At 35.6% G+C, this 27,045-nt stretch overlaps 1 protein-coding gene across 1 annotated transcript in view; it reads left to right on the top strand.

Annotated features, from left to right (window-relative positions):
- The window catches only part of Unc13c (unc-13 homolog C), a 576,758-nt gene that overhangs the window by 39,523 nt on the left and 510,190 nt on the right, over positions 1-27,045 (top strand). The window contains exon 2 of the mRNA XM_078049590.1: positions 405-3,645. Coding sequence (XP_077905716.1) covers positions 654-3,645 — 2,992 coding nt within the window. The 5' untranslated portion in view covers positions 405-653. The remainder of the gene's footprint in view (positions 1-404; positions 3,646-27,045) is intronic.

Genomic DNA, 27,045 nt, shown 5'->3' with positions numbered 1-27,045 from the left:
GAGAATCTACTTAAATTTAAGTCTCTTTGTTTTTGTGAACAAAAACAATTTTAGGAAAGGGAATAAAGCAGAAATGGCATTACGAAGTTAATATGACTTGAATTGTCATTTTAATTTTTTTCTTCTTATTTGTTATTTTTAGGTATGAATTGTCATTCTATTAGCATATTTTAAAAAATAGTCTTTATTACCTTTTATTACCACTTTAATTATGTCCACCCATAAATGATTTAGGAAAAGACATAAAAATTTCTAGGAAAATTTGTATTTAAATTCAGATATTCCCTTGACCTCTCTGCAATTTTTCATGCATGATGTGTCACAAATACTTTTGGAAAATTTCAGAAGTGGGATGAATTAAGGATTGAATCCTTATATTCATTTTAACATTCTTTTCTTTTCAGACAGGACATGAAGATATGTGGAAATAAGATTCGTGAATCCCTTCTTCCAGGAATGTCTTTCACAAATGGAGCTTCACTACTGGTTTTCACTGGACATTGACCTTGTGGCAGAGCCACAACTGCCTTTCCTGCTATTTTCAATGATTCACAGAACATTTGAATAGTGATGCTTGCCTTGGCTTTACCGATTTTCATCCCAATACCTTGTTTACTTTGTTGGGGCAGAAAAGCTTGCACTAATTTCTCTCCATGGTGGCTAATCTTATCAAGAGCTTGATTTTACCTTATATACATAAGCTTTGCAAAGGAATGTTTACAAAGAAACTGGGGAATACAACAAAAAAAAAAGAGAATCATCAGCAAAAAAAGAATCAAGATTTTCATACTGCTGGCCACACCAAACCCCCCAAATTTTCTAATACCTTAAAAAGCACTGTAAAGAAGATTGCAAAGTGTTCGTCCACTCGCAACTTATCTACTGAAGAAGACGAGACTAATAAAGACTTTTCCCTCTCACCAACATTCAGTTACCGAGTGGCTATTGCCAATGGCCTGCAAAGGAATATTAATGTAACCAAAGGTGATAATGAGGATCTGTTTCAAGAGCTATCTTCAGTTGAGAGCTCTTACTCAGAATCATTAAATGAACTAAGGAGTAGTACAGAAAACCAGGTACAATCTGCACACACCATGCCAGTTAGACGCAACAGGAAGAGCTCCAGCAGCCTTGCACCTTCTGAGGGCAGTTCTGATGGGGAGCGCACTCTGCATAGCTTAAAACTGGGAGCTTTACGAAAGCTGAGGAAGTGGAAAAAGAGTCAAGAATGTGTCTCCTCCGATTCAGAGTTGAGCACCATGAAGAAGACCTGGGGAATAAGAAGCAAATCTTTAGACAGAACTGCCCGGAATCCAAAGACAAATGTTCTAGAACCAGGATTCAGTTCCTCTGGCTGCATTAGCCAAACACATGATGTCATGGAAATGATCTTTAAGGAGCTTCAGGGAATAAGTCAGATTGAAACAGAACTCTCTGAACTACGAGGGCATGTCAATGCTCTCAAGCACTCCATTGATGAGATCTCTAGCAGTGTGGAGGTTGTGCAAAGTGAAATCGAACAGCTACGTACAGGGTTTGTCCAGTCTCGGAGGGAAACCAGAGACATCCATGATTATATTAAACACTTAGGTCATATGGGTAGCAAAGCAAGCCTGAGATTTTTAAATGTTCCTGAAGAAAGATTTGAATATATTGAGAGTGTGGTGTACCAAATTCTAATAGATAAAATGGGTTTCTCAGATGCACCAAATGCTATTAAAATTGAATTTGCTCAGAGGATAGGACACCAAAGGGACTGCCCAAACGCAAAACCTCGACCCATACTTGTATACTTTGAAACCCCTCAGCAAAGGGATTCTGTCTTAAAAAAATCATATAAACTCAAGGGAACAGGTATTGGAATCTCAACAGATATTCTGACTTATGATATCAGAGAAAGAAAAGAGAAAGGAATTCCATCTTCCCAGACATATGAGAGCATGGATATGAAGTTATCTACTCCAGAGCCCAAAACCAAAAAGAACAATTGGCAGTTACCTGATGACAGCGATGGAGAGCTGGAATCTGACTTCAATAGAAACAGTTATGCTGTGCTTTCTAAGCCAGAGTTTCCAACAAAAGGAAGTACTTCCAAGTCAAGTTCCAAATCACACAGTGCCAGATCTAAGAATAAAACTGCTAACAGCAGCAAAATTTCAAATAAATCAGATTATGATAAAATTTCTTCACAATTGCCAGAATCAAATAACTTGGAAAAGCAAACCACAACCCAATATGCAGATGCAATGCCTCTCTGGCATTCACAGAGTGATTTTTTCACTGCTAAACTTAGTCGTTCTGAATCAGATTTTTCCAAATTGTGTCAGTCTTACTCTGAAGATTTTTCAGAACATCAGTATTTCACTAGAACTAATGGGAGCTCCCTCCTTTCATCTTCTGACCGGGAGCTTTGGCAGAGGAAACAGGAGGGTATACCCACCTTGTATGACAGTCCTCAGGACCAGCGTTTCGTTGAGAGTACTCAGGGTGTCCAAGTGCACAGTGAAATTGAGAACACAGAAACTGTGGATAGTGGAATGAGTAATAGCATGGTGTGTCCATCTGGAGACCCAAGTCATTACAGTGATTCTCAGCTCTCTTTACATGAGGATCTTTCCCCATGGAAGGAATGGAATCAAGGAGAGCAAGGAACTGATTTAGGTTTAGACTCATCCACCCAGGAAGTGTTTGATTATGACACAAACAGTTTATCTGACCAGCAGCTGGATGTCTTCAATAAAGACCTAGAAGACTTGGGAAAATGCCACAGTGACCTACAAGATGACTCTGAAAGCTATGATTTAACCCAAGATGACAACTCTTCTCCATGCCCTGGCTTAGATAATGAACCACAAGGCCAGTGGGTTGGCCAATATGATTCTTATCAGGAAACTAATTCTAATGAGCTGTACCAAAACCAAAGCCAGTTGCCCATGATGTATCGAAGCCAAAGTGAACTGCAAAGTGATGATTCAGAGGATGCCCCATCCAAATCTTGGCATAGTCGATTAAGCATTGACCTTTCTGATAAGACTTTCAGCTTCCCAAAGTTTGGATCTACACTACAGAGAGCTAAATCAGCCTTGGAAGTAGTATGGAACAAAAGCACACAGAGTCTTAGTGGGTATGAGGACAGTGGCTCTTCTTTAATGGGAAGATTTCGTACATTATCGCAATCAACTGCCAATGAATCTAGTACCACCCTTGACTCTGATGTCTATACAGAGCCTTATTACTACAAAGCAGAGGATGAGGAGGACTACAGTGAACCAGTGGCTGATAATGAAACAGATTATGTTGAAGTCATGGAACAAGTCCTTGCTAAGCTAGAAAACAGGACTAGTATTACTGAAACAGATGAACAAATGCAGGAATATGATCACCCTTCGTATGAAACACCTTATGAAACCCCACAAGATGAGGGTTATGATGGCCAGGCAGATGATGTAGTTAGTGAAGGAGAATTGGAACCCTTACATGAACCAGCATCTGAAATGGAAATAAGAGAAGATGAAAACCAAAACATACCTGAGCCTCCAGTGGAAATCACAAAGCCAAAAAGAATCCGTCCCTCTTTCAAAGAGGCAGCTTTAAGGGCCTATAAGAAACAAATGGCAGAGTTGGAAGAGAAGATCCTGGCTGGAGGTACTCATGTTTAAATGCTACATTATGAATTAATCATGTTTTGACTTTAACTATTGCTGCTTAGAGCATGATCTGTTTACCTGGATAAAGAGTGTACTTGTGATGAATTTGCATGTCTTTTTAGAGGATTTTATTTTGTGCAGCTAGCTCTCCCAGCAAGTTTGGCTTGATAATCTAAAATAAAAATATATTTCAAATAGGTTATTTTAAATGGGCTCCAAATTTAACCCTACTCCTTGGAATAGGATTCTTATGCTAGACACAAACCTCATTTCATATGAACCAACTGTGGCATCAGTTGTCAAGAAAATGAGGAGTGAAATCAAAGGACAACCCCTTAAGACAACAGCTGGCTGTCTGCTCCTTGGTTTCATTAAGTTTATAGGGATGCAGAGAAAGGTTCAGTTAATCTTAAAAAAAATTGAGAAGTTGGAATTTTAACTACTCCTCCCATCCAAATTACAATTTGGAGCATGATGGTAGAAAGAGTTGGGTTTGCACAGCCAATCCTAGCCAGCCCAACCAGAAACTTCCTTACCACCTACTGATGCAGCTGAGGGAGAACAATAAAGCCAAACCCTCAGACAATGCCTGATGAGTGACCACAAGTCATACTTTAAAGACAAATTAGTAAGGGAATAGAACAGTGAAGCTTCCTCTTTGAGAGAGGAGTAAAATTCTCTTCCCCATTATGGAAATGAGAAAAGGACTTTATCTAGCACTTTTTCTTAATTTCCTGAGGGAACAATTTTGGATTATATACTTGGTAGTTGTATATAAAATATGAGTTTAGTGATTTTTTTTGTCAAACTTTATCAGTATTCACAACCTTTGTTTGCATGCTTATCACTTTATCTCAAATATTTATTGCATATAATATTTTATGAAGGCATGTATTTTTGTGATCAGGTTTACTTGCTTTTAAGCAATAATGCCATAATATTTTACTTACTTTGTAGCTGATTGCAGCTTCTTTGCCTTAACCAAAGCTGTGATCAGCTACTCCTCTAAACTGGCTATTTTCTGGTTAACATGGATGAATTACTGAATAATCAAACACCGTTGTTGTTAAACTGTTTTAAGCCCTAAGAAAATTGAAATAACAATTAGGCTTCTCTGTTCTAAAAATCTATCTGTGTGACACAAGACAGCTTAGGTAATTTAAAGAACAATGTAAGTCAAGGGAATCTTGGGTGCATTGGTTGTGACGGTTAGTTTGTTTTTTTTTTTTTTTTTTCAGAGAGGCAGTATTTAACTATATTTAAAGCTGATTTGAAAATGCAAATTAAATTTTATGTAAACACAACTTATATCAAAAGAATATCTATCTCACATTAGAGTGATTTTTGGTGGTTAGCTATCCTTATTGCTGAAACTAAGTTGATAATTTCTGAAGATAGAAGCCAGAAGTTAGTTTGACATTGTTGCTTATTCATTGTTGATTGAGAGGAGTCTACTCAAGGATAAATTAAGACTAAACTTTCTGTGATTGTGTGTGTGTGTGTATGTGTGTGTTATGATATAATAGATGAATGTTTTAATATCCACTGGCTAAAGTATCTGTTCAAAATGTTAGTCAATATTATAAATAGGACCAGACCATAAATTTTTAAAAAATAAATAAATTTTCAAATTTTAAGAAGAAAACCATGATTAAACAATGGATCACTGTCCAAATTTTAAAAATGAGAAGATCCTGCCATTTATTACAGCAAGGGTGAAACTGGAGAACATGTTAAGTAAAATAAGCCAGAAACAGAAATAAATATTGCATGCTCTCACTTATATGTGGAATCTTTTTAAAAAGTTTAAATATATAGAGGTAGAGAATAATACAATGAGTGGGATAGATGGAGGAAGAAATGGTTGATACATGTGAGAGAATACAAAATAGCAGATAGGTAGGATGAACCAGATTTAGGAATCTGATATATAACATGAGGACTATAATTGATAATAGTTACTATAGCCATGTTATATGAGTCAGTTGTCACTGTTTTATACACACACACACAGGACAAAGATATGAGATGATAGATATGTTAATTTGCTTCAATATAATAACCACAATTCTCATCATGTTGTAAGCTTTAAATATACACAGTAAAATGTATTAAAAATTAAAAAATAAAAATTCCAAATTAGCAAGTCTCTACAAAGTAGATCATTACTGATAATGACCTTCTACTAGCTAACAAACCTAGTCATATAGTGGCAGCTCTTGAAAACATAAATGTACTTGGTTAACTATGTGTTAACCAATGTAAGGGTTCTAAGACAGAGAAAATAATCTTTTGCCATTGATCTGACTCAATAGGCCTGGCAAGAGAGAACTTAGACCCCTTCACCATCTTGGAACTTGGATTGTTGTCATCCTATGTGCCAACTTTGAATGGAATCTGTTGGATATACTCTGTCCTAGAGGATCAGCACACACATCTTTAAGATGCTCTCTGGTTAGTGAAAGGCACCAGATTGACTACCCAGGAGGCTGCAGTAGCCTAGATTTTAAAGGCCATCGCTGCTCCCCTTGGCAACAGTCAGGCAGTTTTCCCATCCTGTGCTACCAATATGCTTCAGAAGGAAGGGCGGCCAAAGAAGGACATTTTCCAGGCCCTTTCCCTGCCCAGAGCATTCCAATGAGATGCCAATTGTTATGATGTTTTCTGTGCCCATGGCCATCTGCTTGTTGAGTGTTGAGCAGATGCCAACAGATATTTCTCTCCATGGCTACCCAGTGGTCATTAGGTAGCAGTGCTGTCTTTTCTTCATTTCTAACCTGGCCAGATTGGACCATAAATATCTTGCTCTAAGGTTCTCTGTGAGATGCTATTCCCTTCACATAGATTTATGAACTTATGGCTAGGTATTTGAATTATTAATTTCAACTCTTGTTTGAGGTTCTGGAAGACAAGAAAACCCTAATTTTTTGTAGATGTGGAAAGTTAGTGATAGTGTTCTTGAGGACCTTCACTTTGAGCATCATTCTAAAAGGGTAAGGGATTTTAAAGTGTTTATGGCCAGATACTTACCCATGAAGTAAAATTCTTCCCTTGTTGCTGAGCCTTGCTGAATGGCACCAGCTGACCTAAAATAAATACCACAATAGGGACTTTCTTATCCTTACTTTCAGCCTTTTACCACCTACCATATGGAATTTACTCTTGTCTCTGAATTCCTATGTCCCTGCTTCCTATGGCCCTGGATTCCACCTTATATTTATGTACATTTCTCATTTTATCTTCTAAACTTTTAACCAGAGGCAGGGGAGTCTTTTCTTTTTCATCTTTTTATTTGTACTATATGCTGAGATTACAGTGAGTTAATATGTGTTGAGTGAATACCTGAATGGAGGTTGGAAGGATACTAAATAAAAAGCACCAACTTCCAAGTCAAATCCAAATTCAAACTGTGGCCTTTCATTGCTAAGGGTATGAAGGTGTTTGGAGAGCTCAGAAGAATGCTAAAAAAAATTGTTAATCAGCAGCATTACGGATGTACTAGCACTCTTCAGGCAGTTTGCCTGTTTTCATTCTTTCACTTCTTCTACCACTACCGTGAATTCGATTCTGTTATTATCCCACTTTACAGGTCAGAAAACTGAGATGCTAAAAACTTACATAACCCACTCAACATCATACAACTAATAAGTGGTACATCCAGAATCAAATGGATGGGTATTTTGGACATTTAGAGCAGCTATATGCTTCCTCACTTCCAAGGTTCCATTTTACTCATGGTTTAGTTGGAAAAACATAATTAAAGCTAGAGAAAAGTGTCTGCCACTATGTTTATTTCAATTTAGGATTTTCATGAGAAGCCAGTGCTAATATGAAAGGCACTAAATTCTCTGGAACACTGAGGTATTGATATAAAATAGCTCATTCTGTTTGTCTACTTCAAATATTTGGTCCATTTTATAAACAAAAGTTTGAAGTACTCAATAAATATTACAAAACATCTTTCTTTTGTTGCAGGGGAAGGGTACTGGCCACAAACACTCAGAGGTGCTCTACCACTGAGCCACATCCCCAGCCCTATTTTGTATTTTATTTAAAGAAGAGTCTCACATAGTTGCTTAGCACCTTGGTTTTGCTGAGGCTGGCTCTGAACATGTGATCCTCCTGCTTCAGCTTCCCAAGTCCCTGTAATTACAGGCATGTGTCCTGAACCTGGCTTAGAACATCCTTCTTAAAGGATGATATAGTTCAAGTCTGAGAATGCTTTACCTGGATTTAAAGCCTAAAGTCAGTTAGAAGTAATTTTCCTAGCAGAAAAACAAAAATTTTGTTCTTAACCAGGCTGTGACATTATAATTATCACAATTACTAATATATTTCATGGTGCATATTTTGTTTTCTAAGTGACTTTGTGATAATATTCTGGTTCCACATAAGAATAAGACATTAAATACAGAATAATTTCCCAAGATTGATTCTTTATTATGTTGAACCTAGTGTACCTCAGTCTGACTGGTTGTTAAAATCATCTGGGGAGCTTTTATGGTAGTTGTTCCTGTGGTGGTGTTTTAAATTTACCAAATCACTGACCATTATGATTTGGTGATCCTATAGTAGAGCCAGAGATATATATTCAAAATTCTGTGAATTGCTAGGTGCAGTGGTGCATGCCTGTAATCCCAGCAGCTTGGGAGACTGAGGCAGGAGAATCTAGAGTTCAAAGCCAGTCTCAGCAAAAGCAAGGTACAAAGCAATTCAGTGAGACCCTATCTCTACATAAAATACAAAATAGGGCTGAAGATGTGGTGCCACTCAGTTCATGCCCCAATACCCCACCCAAAAACGAAAAAAAAATGTATGAATTATTTATGGAATATATATACCATTATAATAAAACCACCACTACAATACAATGCACAATTAAAAACATAATAAAGAACATTTAAGTAAAAAGTACAGTATATAGGAGAGACATTTATACTTCCATGTTCATTGCAGCATTATTCATGATAGTCAAGAAACAGAAACAACCTAAGAATCTATGAGCTAATGTATGGATAAAGAAAATGTGGTACTATGTAGCAAAAAATTGATTTACCTGACAGCAGATTTGTCAGCAGAGCTACAATTACAAACTGTTCTTCCAAATCATAAGCCAGTATTCAAGCCATCAGACCATTCTACCACTTTACATGATACCACAGGCAACATGATTGATTATTCAGGTATCATTTCTATGCAACCTGAAATAAGAGAAATTGTTTACTATATGTCATAGTGGCAACAAGAAATGACAGACTGAATGTTATTCTTATTTTCCAAAGATGTAGGTTAACCAGTGTTCCATTTTCTTAGTGCCTTTTCTGATGCTTATGCAGTATTGAGGATAGCCTATGGTTTTAGGTTTTATATTTTTGTTTCTCAGTTATAGGAGGAACAAAAGTGAATAGTACCCACATATGCAAACACAAAATGGAAATTTACTTAGTGCTTAATATAGTGGTATTTTACAATCTTAAAGAACTGAATAGGAAATTCTGAAATTGACCAAAATACACTTAACATTAATTGACTACTTTAAAAAGTTCACTATTATATATGTTGAATCCTCATAAAATATCCACATTGACAAATGGCACTACTATCACTCTGTTTGCTCATGAATCATTCTCCTTGGCTCTTTCCTTGTCAAGCAGTGTGGACATTTGCCGTATTTATTTTTGGCTGCCTAGAGTCTGCATTCCTTTTTGACTTCCCCTTAGTAGTTAATCGGAGGGAATTAGTGTGTTCTTTTACAAAACCAAGGGAGCTAGATATCTTTTCCTATCCCTTGGTAGCCATGCCTTGAGCACATGGCAAATTCAGCTAACTGAAAGCTCCAGCCTAGAACCCTGAATTTGGAGGGAGTAATGGGAAATAGGGCAAATTAGGAATTATTCTTTAGTGTGTACATGGAGCCATGTGTCCAGGCCAGGGTTGCAGTCACATGTTGCTTAGGTGTCAATAGTGGGAAACCAACTATAGTGTGCCTTGGCTAGTTTCTGTGTCTCTTTGATGCCAATATCTCAAATGGAGTTCTTCAAACTTACAGTTGATTCTTTCTATGATCTACTCAAAGACCTTTTATTAGCAAAAATTAATTTTGCTGAGTGAGGGAGGCACACATCACCTCGGATTCATTCACTTCAGATGTGCTGACATTTTTACCTCTAATTAGCTTTCAAAAACAACAATTTATCTTTTTTTGTGTGTGTCTGTGTGGCTAGAGAGATGTTTATTTTAATGAGCTGACTCAGATCATTATGGAATCTATCAAGTCCAAAATCTGCACAGTGGCCCACATGCTGAAGAGCCAGGCCAGAGTCTATGCTACAGTTCAAGTCTGAAGTGTATCCTCTACATAGTTCACCCTTGCTAAAGAAAGTTAAAAACAGGAAATTCTTAACCTGCATTGATTCTTCACTAGTTCTAGCAACCACCATCTCTAAATAGTTCTAACTAAATTCTTCTAATTAGTCTTCCTGTCTCTATGCCTCCCCTCTCCCAATCTTTGATTTTGCTGTATCCATAGGTAAATATAAATCTACAAAACCAAAAAATGTCTTAGTATTACTTTAAGGAAGGGTTTCAAGCAAGCAATGAGACCATGGTACTGAAAAGGTCTCTTTCCTTCTTGCATCCATGGATGCAAGTCCCTGCAAGGCAGGTGCAGTACCTTGGACCACAGGCATCTTTCCCAATGTGCACCTAGAGTTAACAAGGATCAAGGCAGTGAGTGGTTAAGAGCATGCCCTCTAGAGTCGTGATCATTGGCAAGTTAATTAACTTCTCTATGGCTCAGGTACCTCATTTAAAAAATGCAGACAATAATATACCTCCATGTGATTAAAATAAAATAAATATATAGAAATAAAATAAATATATAAAAATATGATAAGATTTCAGCCAAACCAGTAAATCAGTGGGGAGCCAACCTATCTAAAAGGCACAGTGACTCTTTCTGTTGAAATTAAACTATTTCTGAGAAATATGATCCAGAAGCCAAATGCTGTAATTATCTTCCTATTTTTTAGCTGAACTAAAATAGCCATCCAGAATGCATTCTGGGAAGTGATCAATTATGTTATTATTTCTATGATTTCAATCCTTGAAAGACTCTGGGCACAGGCAGCTTGGCGGAACTGGACATAGCATTAATCATCACTTTATTGATGTTTTCATAAAACCATGCAATTGCCTGAACTTTCTTACTTGTTAAATGCTTTCCAAGGGCAGTATCAATGCAAAGATCCAAATAAGTCCATCAAGATTTATCGAGTGCCCAGTAGTGTGATGAACTCTGGATTAGGGTATAGGAATGGAGAAAACTCATGATAAAAATAATTTGGATTCTTTTCCTTCATACCATTACAGTCTGGTTCAAGTTAGTTCAAAATTACTTCCTTAGCTGACTGTTGAGAGACATGTGGATAATTATATATTATAATTCATATATTTATTAAAATATTTATTAGCATTTACCTGAATCTATAGTGTGAAAGACATATGGTTATAGTTAGAAGAGAAGACAGAAAAATAATTAAATAACTGGATAACTAATGGTATTACAATTTAATTGTTATTTATTTGCTATTGATTATTAATAATAATCTTAGAAATAAATGAAGTCATAAAATAACTAACATTTAGTCAGCCTAAACTGAGTGAGTACAGAAGTGAGTACTTTGCCTAAATTTTTCCACTGACATCTCCCTAAGACTTCAGGAGGTACAGCAGATGTCTCCAGAACCCCATGTGGTCCTATTCAACCTTCCTCTGATTTGAGCAGCAGCTGTGATAGACCATAGCATCAATCATGTTCAACTCCATCTTTCTCTCAAATGGGCACCTTTCTTCCTTCAGATTTCAGCTTCAGAATCTTCCCTGATGTTGAGGGATTCCCTGTAGCAAACCTCAACCAGTAGAAGACAGCAGATGCTGCACAAAACCTGTACTTTTTCATCCTTCCAAGGTCCTACCTTCAGTGCTCCCCACTGAACACACCTCTGGAGAGGGTAGCCTAGTCAACCCCTTATTGTCTGCAGTAGTCACCTCATTAATGCACCCTTATGTTGGCCTTTTTTCTTTCTCTGCCTCATTCTAGATCCTCATTCCTTATTCCAGGGACTACTTCCCCACAAACCTAACTATCATTATGCCCTTATCCCAGGTCTTACTTTTAGCAGGACCCAGATTAAGACCTGAAGTCATGACTATTAGTATATTCATTTTGATGATGAGAATACAGAGCCACAGGCCACTAAACTGAATGTCACTTACCTTGTTGATGCACCAAAACGAGGTTCAGATATCAGCCCTTTCTGTTAATTGTTATACAACCTCTTATAAACATATGAAGCAAATTGTGAAAAGGCCTAATTAATTGCAATCCAGATCCCCAGATTTGAGAGCATTTAGAGATAATTTCAGTTAGTAAGACCAATTGTGTTAGAAATTATTTTTTTGTTTCAGTAGTAAGTGAACAAAACCACATTTGTATATGTGAAAAGGCATTAGGGTAAAATTGAGTGGAAAAAATTGTGATGTCCATCATCTTTTTTCCTCTTTTTCTTATTTTGATGGTACTGCTATTAAAAAAATACCAAGTATGTGTAATCCATAAGGAACAAAATTTTTTTTCACAGTTCTACAGGCTGGGAATTCTAAGATCAAGTCAACAGCAAGTGCAATTGTCCAGTGAGGGCTGCTCTCTGCCTCCAAGATAATGTCTTGAACACTTTGTCCTCCAAAGTATAGGAACATTGGGTCTTCACATGGCATAAAGGGGAAAAAACATAAAAAGGAATAGAATCCCTCCATCAATCTTTAATAAAGGCATCTAATCTGATTCATGAGGGCTCTGCCCTGATGACTCAATCACCTCCGAAGATTTTTACCCCACATACTGTTTCAATGGGATTAAGTTTCAACATGAAATTTAGAGGGGATTAAAAGCATTCAAACCATGGTGTTTCCATTTTCCCTTCCCTCTCAATCCCATCTTCTCCGCAGCAATGCTCTGTATCTTCCAGCATCTGGTGAGCCAGTTACTCTCTACTGTATCCCCCCATCTTATATTATTACTTTGTGAAATGACTCTAATATTTATTGTAATTGATTTTCAGCTAATAAGCTATATCACCTGGGGATGTTTGCAATTTTTTTTGCCTTTTCTCTTCCCTTACATAATGAAAGACAAAGACTTTCCTGCTGATAAACACAATTCAGCCATTGAAAAGCCTGTAGGGTACAGTTTATGGATTTAAGAGTTTGTACAGATATCCTGAAATCACATCATTTTAGCAACTGAACACATGTAAGATTTGGCTTGGATGAAATAATCTTTAAACAATTTGAAGCCTCAACATTTTGAGGTAGAGTTAGTACTGATCAAAGGACATGGAAAAAAAATAGAATATCAGTTCTGTACCAAATGTTTGGGAAGGGGCAAATATTGAGTGGGGAAGGAGGCTGAGAAAAGGGTGGTACCATGGTTAGAATGTTTTCATGCCCTCTAAAGTTCATGTGAAACTCAATCACCAATGCAGCAGTATTAGGAAGTATAGTCTTTGGGATGTGTTTGAAATCATAAGGGCTCCTCATGAAGGAGATGGGGTGCTCTTATTAAAGTTTGTGTGTTTCCCTGTGAACACACTGCATGCATTCATAATGACCTAACTGTACTTACTGATAGCTGGGCAAATGATTTTCACTGATGCCTTTTATAGATACAACATTAATAAAGATCAAATACTGTAAAATTTTTATATGGTCGTATAAAATGCACCATAATCATGGCCAAGTATTATCTATTTTACAAACTTACGTTATTTGTTAAAACCAATTATTATACAAAACCAACTTTTTCAATATCACTGGTGAATTTAAAATAAAAGTTGTAGTTGTAGATAGGCAGAATGCCTTTGTTTGTTTATTTTTATGTGGTGCTAAGGTTTGAACCAATGCCTCACACATGACAGCCTCATCCCATCACTAATGAAATTTGATGTCAGTTTTGTTTGTTACCACACTGACTATATAGGCACTCGATTCTGATTCTTATGATCTGCTGCTTAAGCAACTTGTTTTCTTCCCATCATGCAATCATTGGGAGTATTAATTAGAAAGATTTCCCTTTCTTATGGCAAAGATATGACTCCATGTGTGTAAAGACTTAGATGAGTATAGGAGGAGAAAATACATCTACATTCTAGTTCAAGTCAGATAGTTGCTATGTCCTGAGTTTAAGTCATGATTGTGATTGAATTTTATTGGTAGTTTTGCCGGCTTTGGTATTTTGAATTTTATTTCTTAATTTTTTCCATATTTTTTATTGGAGGATTATAGTTGTACATAATGGTGAGATTCATTGTTAGATATTCATACATGCACACAATACTAACAAAATAATTTGGCCAATATCATTTCCTAGTATTTCCACTTTTCCTTTCCTCCTCCCTCTATTGTTCATTTTCTACATGAATGATTTAGAAAGAAAAGCAGTTTATGTGGAAGGCAGTCATTTCCATGTCAAGAAAAATCAAGTTAATTGATGGGAAAACACTCCTTTGATTATAGGCCTGAGTGAATGTAAGAATGCTTGGACATGCTGGACACTAGCTCCTGGATGAAACTTTTTTCACCTTGAGATTCTTCATTGCATTGTGGAATTGAAACCCACACTTGACACATAAATAACTATTGAATGTTGTTTACTTGTCATACTCTGCTTAGCACAAGGTATTGGGTTTTGAAGACTCTTTTAAAGTGTAACATCAGACAAGGGAAGACATGTAGATTTAATATGGCGTTTCTTAGACTCATGGGTTTTTAGGTTGTATGGCACCTTATAAATCATTTCGGCCAGTGCTGTCATTTACGACTTGAGGGAAGTGAAATTCTGGAGGGTAAATATGTTGGTCAAGATTATACAGGTGTTAGAGAACTTACTAGAAACTGGTTTTCCTCAAGCAGTCAACTGTAAAAGTAAATTTTTAATTGCAATGAAAGGAAGCTTCTATTAAAATAACTGCTTCCTTAATGATAGCATAAATACATTAATAATATGGCTAAATACCTCAGAGCTCATCTCCTAATTTATAGAAAGAAACACAAATGCAAAATAACCAGTGCCTTTCTATTTATCAATAATGAATGAAAGTCTGAAATGCAAACAATTTTAAAAAGGACAAGTTAAAAAAAATTGAAAAATGTTAAGAGAAATGTTATTTCTTTATTTCTTAGCTCCTAGTTTTCTCTGCTAGGTGATAAGAAAAGTGATTATTTAGTTTATGTTTCTAAATTTATCAATAGTATTGGAATTTGGGAACTGGAGTGTTCTTGGAGATCATTGACTACTTGGGCTCAAGTCTGGATGCATGGCAACATCACCTAGATAAGATTTTATGTACTAAGGTTCTGTGTTTTCCCATCTGAGGATTCAAATTCAGTGGGCCTGGAAAAGGACTTAGGGATATGTATTGTTTGTAGGCTCCCTTATGTTTCTGAAATTAGTCAAGTTGGAGAACACCCAGTATTATAATTCCCTTAGTAATTATAAATCAGCTCACACCTCTGTAATTCGTCTCTTTCATAGGAAAGTCATTTTAACTATTAATTCTGTTTCCTTCAAGCATTTAGTTAAATATAAGATGCGAAATGTAATTATTTGTTTTCCTTAGTAATTATAAATTCTTGAGCACTTTTAAAGTGCTAGTATTTCCTTGAACTGATAATAATTAATCTTTAAGAATACAGTGATGTGATATTCTACTTTGTATGTTTACTTAATTTACATTGTACATTACTATAAATTTTGTCATTTCTGCATACATACTAATGTCAAATTTGTTGATACAAAATTATGCACAATGTACTTGTGAGCTATTTTAAGACATTTTGTAAGATAATTTTGACTACATGGTCTTTTCTCCTTAGAAACTGCTTGGAAACCTTCTCCAAAGGCTAGATACAATTTAATCATTTGCTGTATGTATCAAACATTTTAAAGATAGGAGGGAGACCATAGAGCAAGAGGACAAGAGTAGAAAGAACCCAGTTTGTCAAATTCTTATAATCTGCAATTTGCTATGATGTAGAAATCTGAAACTTTTTTCTTCTCATGACTGCCTCAAAGTAGAGTAGACATTGGTGTAATCACTTTCAAGGATGATTTAACAGTAATTACTAGTTTTAAAGGAACATACCCTTTCTTTCATATGAATGATTCATCAGATATACATGCAAAAGGCTATTTATTCATCATGGCATTATCATGTGAAATACAAAACTTAAACATCCATAAAGAGTACTTGTTAAAAGTGCATAATGTGTCTGGACAAGGGATTACTCCACTTTCATCATAAAGATGAGGAATGTCCAGCTGCTTGAGCTATATTAGGTTGAGAAAAAGCCAAGGTGCAGAACCTCAGGTTCTGTGACTCTGTGTGTGTGTGTGTGTGTGTGTGTGTGTGCTGTGTACACATACATATAGATTTTACTTTATATCCCCTGTGTTTTTATTTTGAAAACTCACAGGAATGTATTATTTAAGTAATAAAACAAACCAAAATGTCTTAGTGATGGTGATGAGAATTTAGAAGTACTAAGTAAATACTAATTGCTAATTTATTGACTAACTTCATAAAAGCTCATTATCTTCTATAGAGATACTCCTCTGTATGGGAAGCTCCCTTCAAGTTCAACTGACTTTATTCCATTCATGTTAAATCTAAAGCCCAATGCTGGGCATCCACATCTTTGTTACTTGGGAAGTGACTGGAGCTCTGACTTTATGTACAAAAAAAAAAAAAAATGCCTTTGCCACAGCTCCATCACTCAGAGGGGAATGTGAGAGCCAATTTCCACAGGTGATGAGAAGCTTTTCATCATCCAAGATGGCAGCAACACAAATGAGAATGAATGAGAGCATGATACTAGGAAACAGAGACAAGTTTCCAAAAAGCCAAGCCACTCACAGAGAGGTTTCATACAGGAAAAAGGTATTAAATCAAAGACAGGAGGATTTATATTCTTAGATGAAGCCATTGGATGTCAGAACGAAGTAGGAAAAATGAAGATGGAGTCATAAATTCCTCTGTCTTAAGAAACAGGTCCTATAGTAATACTTCGGTGATACTTTGTAGTGTGGCCTCTGAGACTTATGGTTATAAAGAATTATTATTGCATGCTAACTTGAGAGATTTCCCTAAAACATAATCCCTTTCCTTTCTAGGGACACTGGCTTATCTCTACCTAATTTTGTTCTTTTGTGTTTCTTCCTAAAGAGGATTAGCATTTAAGAATTCGAACAACTAACCAAAAGATTTCCCAGAATATGAATATTTCAAAACTGAAAGGGCTTCAGTGTTGGTCTCATTCAGTGATTCTCATCTGTGAATGCTACTATTGCTCGTGAATAGAGGCCAGAGATGCTTTCCAGAGAACATAGGACAGACACCCTAGAAAATAATTATCTGGCTCTGATGGAAAAGTCCTTTTCTATTTCAAATCCTTCAAATGATGGAGAGAGAAATGAGCCTCAGGGAAGTCGTACATTTCCTGAAGACATTAATGATTGTATCTCTTATTTGTTAACATTCAGAAATTGTTATGTTTCAGTTCTTCAGATGCTTCTTTGGGGAGCACATTTCAATGTGCTGGTTAATATGTTGCTCAGCCAGGAATCCACTCTAGACTTTGGTTTCAACAGACATAAAAAGAGGGGAGAGATGGAACCTAAATAAATTTCTTGCCTTAGTGTGAAGCTGTCCAGGTAAATGTTCAAATAAATAATGACTCACTCTACTTAGGCTAATGAAATATTGTCTTTACTAAGTTGCCAGAAGCAGGCCACTCTGCCCACAGAGAGGACAGAACCTCCAAGATATTGAGTTTCATCTGAAAACTAAATGTAATTTATTTTATCTTGGTTGGGCTACCAAAGGACAAGACTGGGGAGATCTATCCTGGATACTCTGCTTTCTTGTTAAAACCACATTCTTAACTCTTGAAAACAAATACCTGTCTTGAATCTAGAGCCACTTCTTCTGCCTATTTTAATTACCAGCCCCACTACTTAGTACTCACATAATTTTTCAGGTTTCCTGTTTAACAAAAGTTGCACTTTTACATACTGCATTGATGTGATTAAAAGCAGGTGCTTTGTAATAGTCAAAAAAGATAGAGTTGTTGCTCTTTGAACTCCACCGTGGGCCCTGGAAAAGTAGTGTAAACTTTCTATTCCCTGACTCTCTCAGCTGTAAAATTGGAACAATAATATTTTTATCATTAGATTATCATGTAAAATATAATGTATATATATATTTATATATATGTGTATATATATATTTATATATGTGTATATATATATTTATATATATATTTATATATGTATATATATATATTTATATTTATATATATAGGCTTACATCATGCTTATCATTTGGAAAATAATCAGAATATATCAATAACTATTTTAGTATCTATTGATTATAGGAAAAAATTTTGAATTTCTTTATATTTTAAAATGAATATACATTTTTATTATACTATACCAGATGTATACATTTGATATATCATTACAGATACCGCTTTCATAAAGTAACCACTAAACTGACTTCTAACACGAAGATATAAGTTTGGCCTGTTCATGGATGTGGTGGTCACATTAGAAAATAGTTGTCTGATTTATACAAAGAGAGTCTTAAGAATTTGCCTCTATGTATTCTAACACTATCTGGTTAGCATTTAGAGAGAAAATGGTTAGGTTTACCACTTGTAGAAGTACTGATGAATTTATTCATTTGGTGGAATTCATTTTTGTATCCTATTAAAGACAATTTTTTCCCAAATAAAACTATATCTGTGTACTGTGTAAAGTTTAATCAATATAAGAATCTATGTTCATTTTCAAAAACTGAAAAGTATAAAAACAAGGATTGATTTTTAAAATTTTTGTCTTTGAATGGAACTTTTGAACAAAGGCATTCCATTTAGATATAATATTTTAAAATTAATATTCACTTTATTATAGTTATAAGCATTTAAAAAACAGACTTCCTTATATTTCTAAGTTAACATGTATATCTTACTCTATTTTAGATGCAGTGTTTTTTTAACAATCACTTGTTAGAATCAAGAAGACTCTAAATTAATGTTATAGCCCATTTATAAATTAAATTAGTAAAACAATTTTGAAGTTTAAAAACTACAATTATACATAAAACCACTTGGTTTTCTTTTTAAGAATTATAAATGACTGCTAAGCAAAACTTTCCTAAGTAATTAAGAATTTTTAAAATAATTAGAAGTTAAACTTATAAATATTTAGGTGGATACCAGATTTTCTTGAGTATCTTGACACTGTTTAAAAACATAATTAAACTCTCTTTGAACGACATCACAATTCTAAAATTAATTATTTTACAGCTTAATTTATAGTTCTAAACCCATGTTAGTTTAATAAATCAAATCATTCAAAATATTTCTAATACTTTAACTACTATTTTAGTTAGCTCTTTCGCTGCTGTGACTAAAGGACCTGACCAGAACAACTGTAGAGGAGGAAAGTTTAATTTGAGGGCTCACAATTTCAGAAGTCTTAGTCCATAAAAGGTGGGCTCCATTCCTCAGGGATCAAGATAATGATCCCTGAGGAATGCAGGACATGATGGTGGAAGAGTATGGCAGAAGGAAACAGTTCACATATGATCAGAAAGCAGAGACAGAGACAGACTTCTCTTGCCAGATATAAATACATACCCAAGGCACATCCCAATTCCCACCTCCTCCAACCACACCCTACCACTTCAGCCATCAGGGCTTTATTCACTGATTGGGTCAAGGGTATAATGCAATCATTTCTTCTCCAACCCTCTTGTATTGTCTCACACCTAAGCTTTTGGAGGACACCTCACATCTAAGCCTTAACAACTACTAACCATAGTTGCTTTCCAGTTTCACAAAAACCATTTTCTGAAACTAACATGTATTTTAAGTATGGTATGGATCTATATATCCTATGATAACATCTCAGCCTTGCTGTTTAAAGGATAATTGTTCTATCTAAGGCCTGTGGAGGTTGTATCAAGGAAGGTTTGGGGTCTAGGCACAGAATTTGGTTCTCCCCATGTCCTTACCTACGTGGAAACCTGCTTTTTATGGTTTCTGTAATAATGGAGTCCTCATGCCCTTTAGAAGTCATCACCCTCTCCTGGGTTCAGGTTATTGTTAGGTGTCATTTCTGTCCACTCCATTGATGTTGTATGTGTTCCTCTGCTTGATCAGGTTTTGCATTTATTTGATTTTCTTCATACAATTTAATGTTTTCTTTATATGGCTCAAAACACATTTTATTTTCATTCCATCAGATATTTCACTTATGTAATACTTTTGAAATCTCATTTAATTTTATTGCCTGTTTTGAATTGTCAAATGTCTTGATTCCTTTCATATGGTACCCAACTGGCAGGGCCACAGTGAGACAGAATGACAAATCATTGGATGCTGCATTTCCCTTGGGTCTTTGGCCCCACAGACATAACACTGAAGGCAAGTTAATGGCAGTAAAAATAATAATAACAACAACAACTACCAAGAATCTCTGCACACAGATATTGCTACTGTTGACTTGGAGCATAACTGACCTCCAGTTCCTAAGACTAAAGTTGAGGACTCAGTTCTTAGACTTCTTATTTTTCTTCTATTTACACTTACTTTCTAACTGATTTCATGGTCCTATGACTTTAAAAGGCACTAACATGCTGATGTTGACCACCTTCATATTTCCTAGTATAGACCTTTCCTAAATCCTGTTACAATAGAACTGTTTGCTTAACTGTTTCATTTGGATTTTCAGAATCTGATTACTTGTGTGTCAATTACTGAGTCAATTACTTGATTCAGTTTTCTTCTCAGTTCCTCATGTTCCTCCATCATCTCCATCTTGTGTTTCTGCAATAACCTCTGAACTGATGTCTGTTTCTGCCCTTGACCCCACTGGTAGCTAGGGTGAGCATATTAATGTCAGCATATTATTGTTTCATCCTCTGCTCAAAACTCTATAATAGCCTCTCATTGTACTGAAGCAATCCCCAACCCTTATAGTTGTCTTGTATAATTTTCTCTTATTACCTCCACACATTCTTTTCCTTATCCCATTACTTAACCTACTCATTCAGCTCCAGTTCTTGCTTATGTTCCTCTAGCTGACCAGGGACATTCCTATCCTTAGGGCTTTCCCAGAAACAGCACCCAAGATGAAGTAAATGCAACTAGTTTATTTTGAAAGTGATGTCAAGGTAACACTTTATGGGAGAGAGGAGATAAGTCGGGGATGGGAAGGAAGCTGATAAGAAATTTGTTTATGCTATATGCAAGTGGGCCCAATCCCACTAAATATCGGATCGCATGACCTTGCTACTTAAGGTGTAGCTTGGAGACTGCAGCATTGGCTTTGCCTAGGAGTTTGTTGAAATGAGACTCCCAGGAATTGAAGGCCCCACTCAGAAAGGACTTTAGAGACTTCTTATGCACTGATTAATATTTAAGAAATATTGCTCTAAGTGACAGTGTTGAACATAATCTTTAAGTTATCCTACACAAAGGCAGGGAAATAGGGGTGTTTTCCTCAATACCTTAGCTGATGGGTCAAGTCCTGCTTCCAAAGCCATTAATTTTCAGCTTGCCTCATGTATTGGCTTAGCATGTTCCACAACCTGGATATAAAGGCCTGCAGGAAGACAATCACAGGTGTTTGTAGTAAACTGTCTCAAGTGTGTTCGTAGGGGAAGCATCCAGTACCAATAGCATCTGTTACTGAGCCTTTCCTCCAGCTCTTCCCTCACCCTAAAATGCTCTTCCCTCAAATATTCACTTAGCTAAACTCTCTACCTCCTCAAAGTCCTTGCTCAAATCATAGTATCTCAGGGATGCTTGTCTCATAGTATCTCAGTGATGTATCTGCATGTGCCAACCTACCATTTACAATTCCCATTACTCTGCTCTTTACTTTCTCTTTTCAATTGTACTTAGCTTTCTAATTCAGATGAAGTTCATTTATTTAATATGTTGTTTGCTTGCTCCATTGGAAAGTTAGTTTCACCAGAGCAGAGGAATTTGTTTATAGATACCATAGAGCAGATTTTAATATGTGCTGAATAAGTAAATTTCTGTCTTTTTAAAAAAGTGAGTAGTATGCATAAAAAGTGTAGCATTATAAATGTTTCCTGTCATGGAATTTGGGTGATGGCCTGAGTGGTAAAAAGTATTCATGAAGACAAAGAGAAGCAGCAGTTAGTAGAGTTTATTGGAATAAGATACCCTGCACCCTCACAGCAGGGACATGACAAAGACATCCGCAGCAGACTCAGAGAGGGTCTGGGCTTATATACATTTCTGAGTTCTTTGTTTTCCTTTGGGATGCTTTTTGCTAGGAGTGGTCTATGCTAAACAAGGGTTGACTGACAGATTCCTGTGCCTTGCCCAAAGTGCCTATTGCACATGCACCAAATGCTTGTTCCCAAGTTTTACATTAAATGCATGAGATGCAAATAATATGTATGAAGTTTTAGGTAGGGAATTCTCCCTTCTAGGTTATTATAGGTCAAACTTGGGGTTCTCTGAGCATATTCCTTGGGATGGGAAGGCAATCATTTTGAGAAGAGAATCTTATTTACACTTTGGGAAAGTTAGCTCCTTGGATTTCAGCAGTGGGGCAGGATGAAAAGGAGGTCATTAGCCCCGCATCAGTTCTGTGGATTGAGGTGGCATGGGACCTGGGACAAAGTTTCCTAATCTATCCTGCCTCATTTTCCATTTCATGAAAACTCATGTTATGCTCATTTGCTCCCAGATGTGTCTTTGTTTCTACAAATTATAATTAACATAAAAATTCTCACAGCATTTGGCATTTAGATTATTTCTTATTTTCTTTCTGTTATTATAAATATTGGCATGAGCTTCTCTGTGCATAAACCTGTTGCATTTTAAATATTATTTTAAGATAGATTCCTAGAAGTAAAATATGGAAACAGAGGCTAAAAATTACTGTCAAGATTCTTGATAGATACACAGAAAACATATTTCAGAAATTATGTTCTAAGCAGTAATGAATGAGTACGACTGAAATGTCATACCCTTTCCATCAACCGAAGGCAATGGAGTTTAGTGGTTAAGAGAATAATTGGAAATGAACCACCTTAAATATCAACTTTAATTTAAGTTACTTAATTTATCTGTACCTCACTTTGTTCAATTGTAATGATGAAAATAATATTGCTTACCCATAGGATTATTTTGAGGATTAAATTTGTTAATAAAGAAAGAGAACTAAGATGAATAATTGGTATATTGTAAGCACTACAGAGTTGTTATGACACTGTTATGATACTGAGGCCTTTTTCAATTGATAAATGAATAAATGGTACTTTGGTTTGACTTTATTTGCATTTTGAAATCGTAACTTAGAGAAGTTGAAAATTTGATACTTTAATATGTATTTTCTCTTTTTGTGTGTATGTGTGTGTTGGGGAGGTACCAGGGATTGAACTCAGAGGCATTCAACCACTGAGCCACATCTCCAGCTCTATTTTTAATTTTATTTAGAGACAGAGTCTCACTGAGTTGCTTAATGCCTCTCCACTGCTGAAGCTAGCTTTGAACTTTCAATCCTCCTGCCTCAGCCTCCAGAGCCCCTGGGATTATAGGCATGTGCCACCATGCCCTGCTTATGTTTTCTCTTTTGAGAATTTTACACATAGTAAAATATTAAACTTGCATATTTGGAACAAAAATTTTCCTAATATTTATTCATCATCACTATTCATAGATTTTATATATATCATGTGGTAAGTTCCCCTACATGATATCTTCATTTTTTAAATTTGCAAGATTTTCTTCATTCAGATAATCAGAGAGATGTTTACCTATAATTTAGATTTTTCTTTATTGTTATAGTTTTACTTTTTGCTTCTTTTATCTCCCTAAGATGCATTTTAATATATTTTAAGAGCTAAATCCTAACTTAATTAGTGTCTATTACAAATTAGCCTATGATTCCTGAGGAAAACTTGATTAAGATCAGAGAAGAATTCAGACTAATTCTCTATTTCAGGCACCAGAAGCTAAGGTAACTTGAATCTTTCAAAATTTTTGCCAGAATTCCATGACATTTCTCAGAGTTGAGATGTGAAGACTCTCATGACATTTCTAATTGGCAGGAGGACTAATTCTATGTCCTTGACAGTTGAGACAGTGGTACCAAATAGTTTTAACTTGAGGGCAAGTTCTGAGAAAGCTATGAAATAACTATTCTCAAATGCACATGATACATCTGACTCCATATGAATAATTTGATTGTCATCTGTTGAAGAAGGCCATCACTGGGCATAGTTCTGGATAAGGGAATATTTCTAACACTTTTCCCTGATGAAGTGTGTCTGTCCTGGAGGGTATAGTGCTGTCCGTGGTGAAGAGGCTTAGCTAGTAAGATTTATGGAAGCCTACTGTTTCGAAACTGGGTCCTGTACATCTCAATTTAGCATAATGGAGTTGTGCTTGGCATTACAAGAAATCACAAACCTGTAGAGTCAAATGTTGGAGCCTAAATTCAAATAATTGCCAAAACACTTTTCTTATTTTCTAAACTTCTTATTTTTTACATAAAGTATCAAATGAAAAGAATTTATCACTGATAGTTTTTTTGGTATCAGTTTATTTTCACTCTGAGGCTGATTTGGAGATTAAATCACAAAATGGGGGCTAGAGAATTTTGTCTTCTCTGAGCAAGTTTGAGCTTCTTTCCTCTTCTAGCTTCTCTCTTGGGGAATAGCATGGGGAGGAATCTGAACATACTCAATTCGTTCTTGTAAAGGGAATTAGGTTCCTATTGGTGCTACATGGTCTATACAGCTCTGGGTTCTTTAGTTAACTAGTGTAGACCTGCAGAACTTGGTTATGAATGCTGTCACTGGAGTTGCCCTATTCTGGTTTTTTTTCAAAAATATTTTCTCTCTCAGTTGAGGGTTCTAATATTTTCTTCTCTCTTTTGGGCTTATATCACCTACAACTAGGTCCTCAATTTCTGAATACTTTTTTTTAAAATTGCAGCTTTATTGAAATATAATTCACATATTATAGAATCCATTCTTTTAAAGTGTATAGTTCAGTAGATTTTGTATTTCAGAGTTGTGCTATCACCAGATTTTAGAAATTTCTTCACCCTAAAACACTGTATGTATTAGCAGTTACTTCTCATTGGCCCCTCCTCTAAGCCTCTGGAAGCTACTATTCACCATTTTTGTCTCTATGGAGTTGACTATTTTGGACATTTCGTGTTAATCCATATTGAAGCATATGTCAGTACTACATTTCTTTTTGTGAATGAATAATATTCCATTGTATGGCTATACCAAATTTATTTATTCATTAGTTGACAGATTGATGGGGAAAAAGTTGGCTATTGTAATACTTCTATTACGAACATTCATAGATAGGTTTTTATGTGGACACAGGTTTAATATTCTCTTGGGTATATGTCTAAGAGTAGAATCTCTTGGTCATATGGAACTTTGTATTTAACTTTCTAAAAAATTGCCAAATCATTTTGCAAAATGAATACACAGTTTTCAAATTCTGCTGGCAATGTGTAAGAATTCTCACTTATTCACATTATCACCAACCCTTATTGTTATCTGATTGCCTCATTATAGGCATCCTGTTGAGAGAGAAGTAGCATCTCATTGTGTTTTTAAACAAATAAATTGTATTGGGTATATATGAGACTTACAATGTGTTTTTGGGATACACATAGATAGTGGAAATTATTATATAGTGAAGTAAATGAACTTATCTATTATCTCACATAAGATAAATTATTATAGTAAATAATCTCTGGGGAAATATTTCTGAGATTTAGGGAATATTTTACAATCTTCTACAAAATAGTTTTAGCACTCATTAATAATTCTTACCTGAGTTTATAATTACTATAGTGATTACAAAATGATGATTTTTCTAATTCTGTCTTTTACCTTTATTAATGAGCATTCTTCTGTAAAGAAGAGCTTCTTTTCTCCTTACTCTTTTAACTTCCTTTTTAAAAACCATTGTATAGACTTTTTGACTTAAAAAACTCCTGGTGGTATTTTTATGTAGATTGCAATAAGCATAAATGAATTGAATTATAAATAACATTTTTATGGTGTTGGGGTACACTCTCCAAGAAGAAAGAGTGACTTTCCATTTGTTAAACTCCATCTTAAATATTTGGTATTTAAATTTTTACATTAAAATCTATTTTATAGGTTGTTTGCCTTCCTGAACTGTAAAGGCTGTGCTTTTCCCTTGCTATCTAGGACAATTGTTTTGCTATAGATTGGGTCTTTTATTTCCCCCTAAGGGTTGAAGACTTGGTCTCCAGCTTCGTGCTATTTCAAGGTGGCAGGAAATCCTTTCTCTCTGCACCATAGCTCTGTTTTTTTTTTTCCCTAATTTAAATCCTCCAGGAATGTATTTATTTTGGTTATAAATGACACTATAGAAATAGCTGGTAACTGCACTCCTAGGCACATACCCACCCTGCTGAGTTGTTTATCACAAATAACAGCAAAGATCTGTGGAGCCAGGTGTCCCTGACTCAGTCAGGCTAGGTGAGGACCCATAGCAACCCTCTAGCAACCACCAATCAGCATGAAACAGGGAAAATACCCCTGGGATGCCAGATGATCCTCCCAGTAGTTTATGGTGGTTGATAACATGTTGGGAAACCATGTAGTTCAGCATGTACTCCCCTCTTGGCTTAAACCAACCAGTTCAAAGGAATCCCCCTCTTGTACTAACCAATCACCATTATGCAAATGTTCCTGTCAGTGAATGTGCTAATCATGTTTTAGAGTTGTTTTATGATTTTCCCATGTGTGTGATGATTTACTAAGAGATGCTGTGATGTATGTGAAGTCCCTGCCTTCTCCAAAGAGTGTATAAAATTGCTGCAAACCCTCAAACCCTGGGCTCAGGGCCTCTCAGCGTCACCAGTTGCTGTATGCGCGTAGAGGACCAAGCTAGCTTGCAATAAACACCTCTTTGTTGCTTAAAAAAAAAAAAAAAAGAAAGAAAGAAATAGCTGGTAACTTCTGAATAAGGTTTGTAGATTAGATCTTGATATTGAGCTAAATTCAATTTCCTAATTTTGATCATTACACTATAGTTATATAATTCCTTATTTTTAAGAAATATATGTATTTATCAATAAGTAGGTTTCATGTTTACAACTCACAAATAGTTCAAAGGAAAAAAAACCTTTGTTCTCTATCTATTTTTATATATTATCTAGAAAAAGAAGAGGAGAAGGGATAAAGCAAAGATAGTAGATTGTTAAAATTTGGGGAATATTTTCTAAGAG

The sequence above is a fragment of the Ictidomys tridecemlineatus genome, chromosome 5, assembly GCF_052094955.1.
Source record: "Ictidomys tridecemlineatus isolate mIctTri1 chromosome 5, mIctTri1.hap1, whole genome shotgun sequence".
NCBI lineage: Eukaryota > Metazoa > Chordata > Mammalia > Rodentia > Sciuridae > Ictidomys > Ictidomys tridecemlineatus.
Note: the sequence above shows the minus strand (reverse complement) of the source record. Positions and strands in the feature narration are given on the sequence as shown.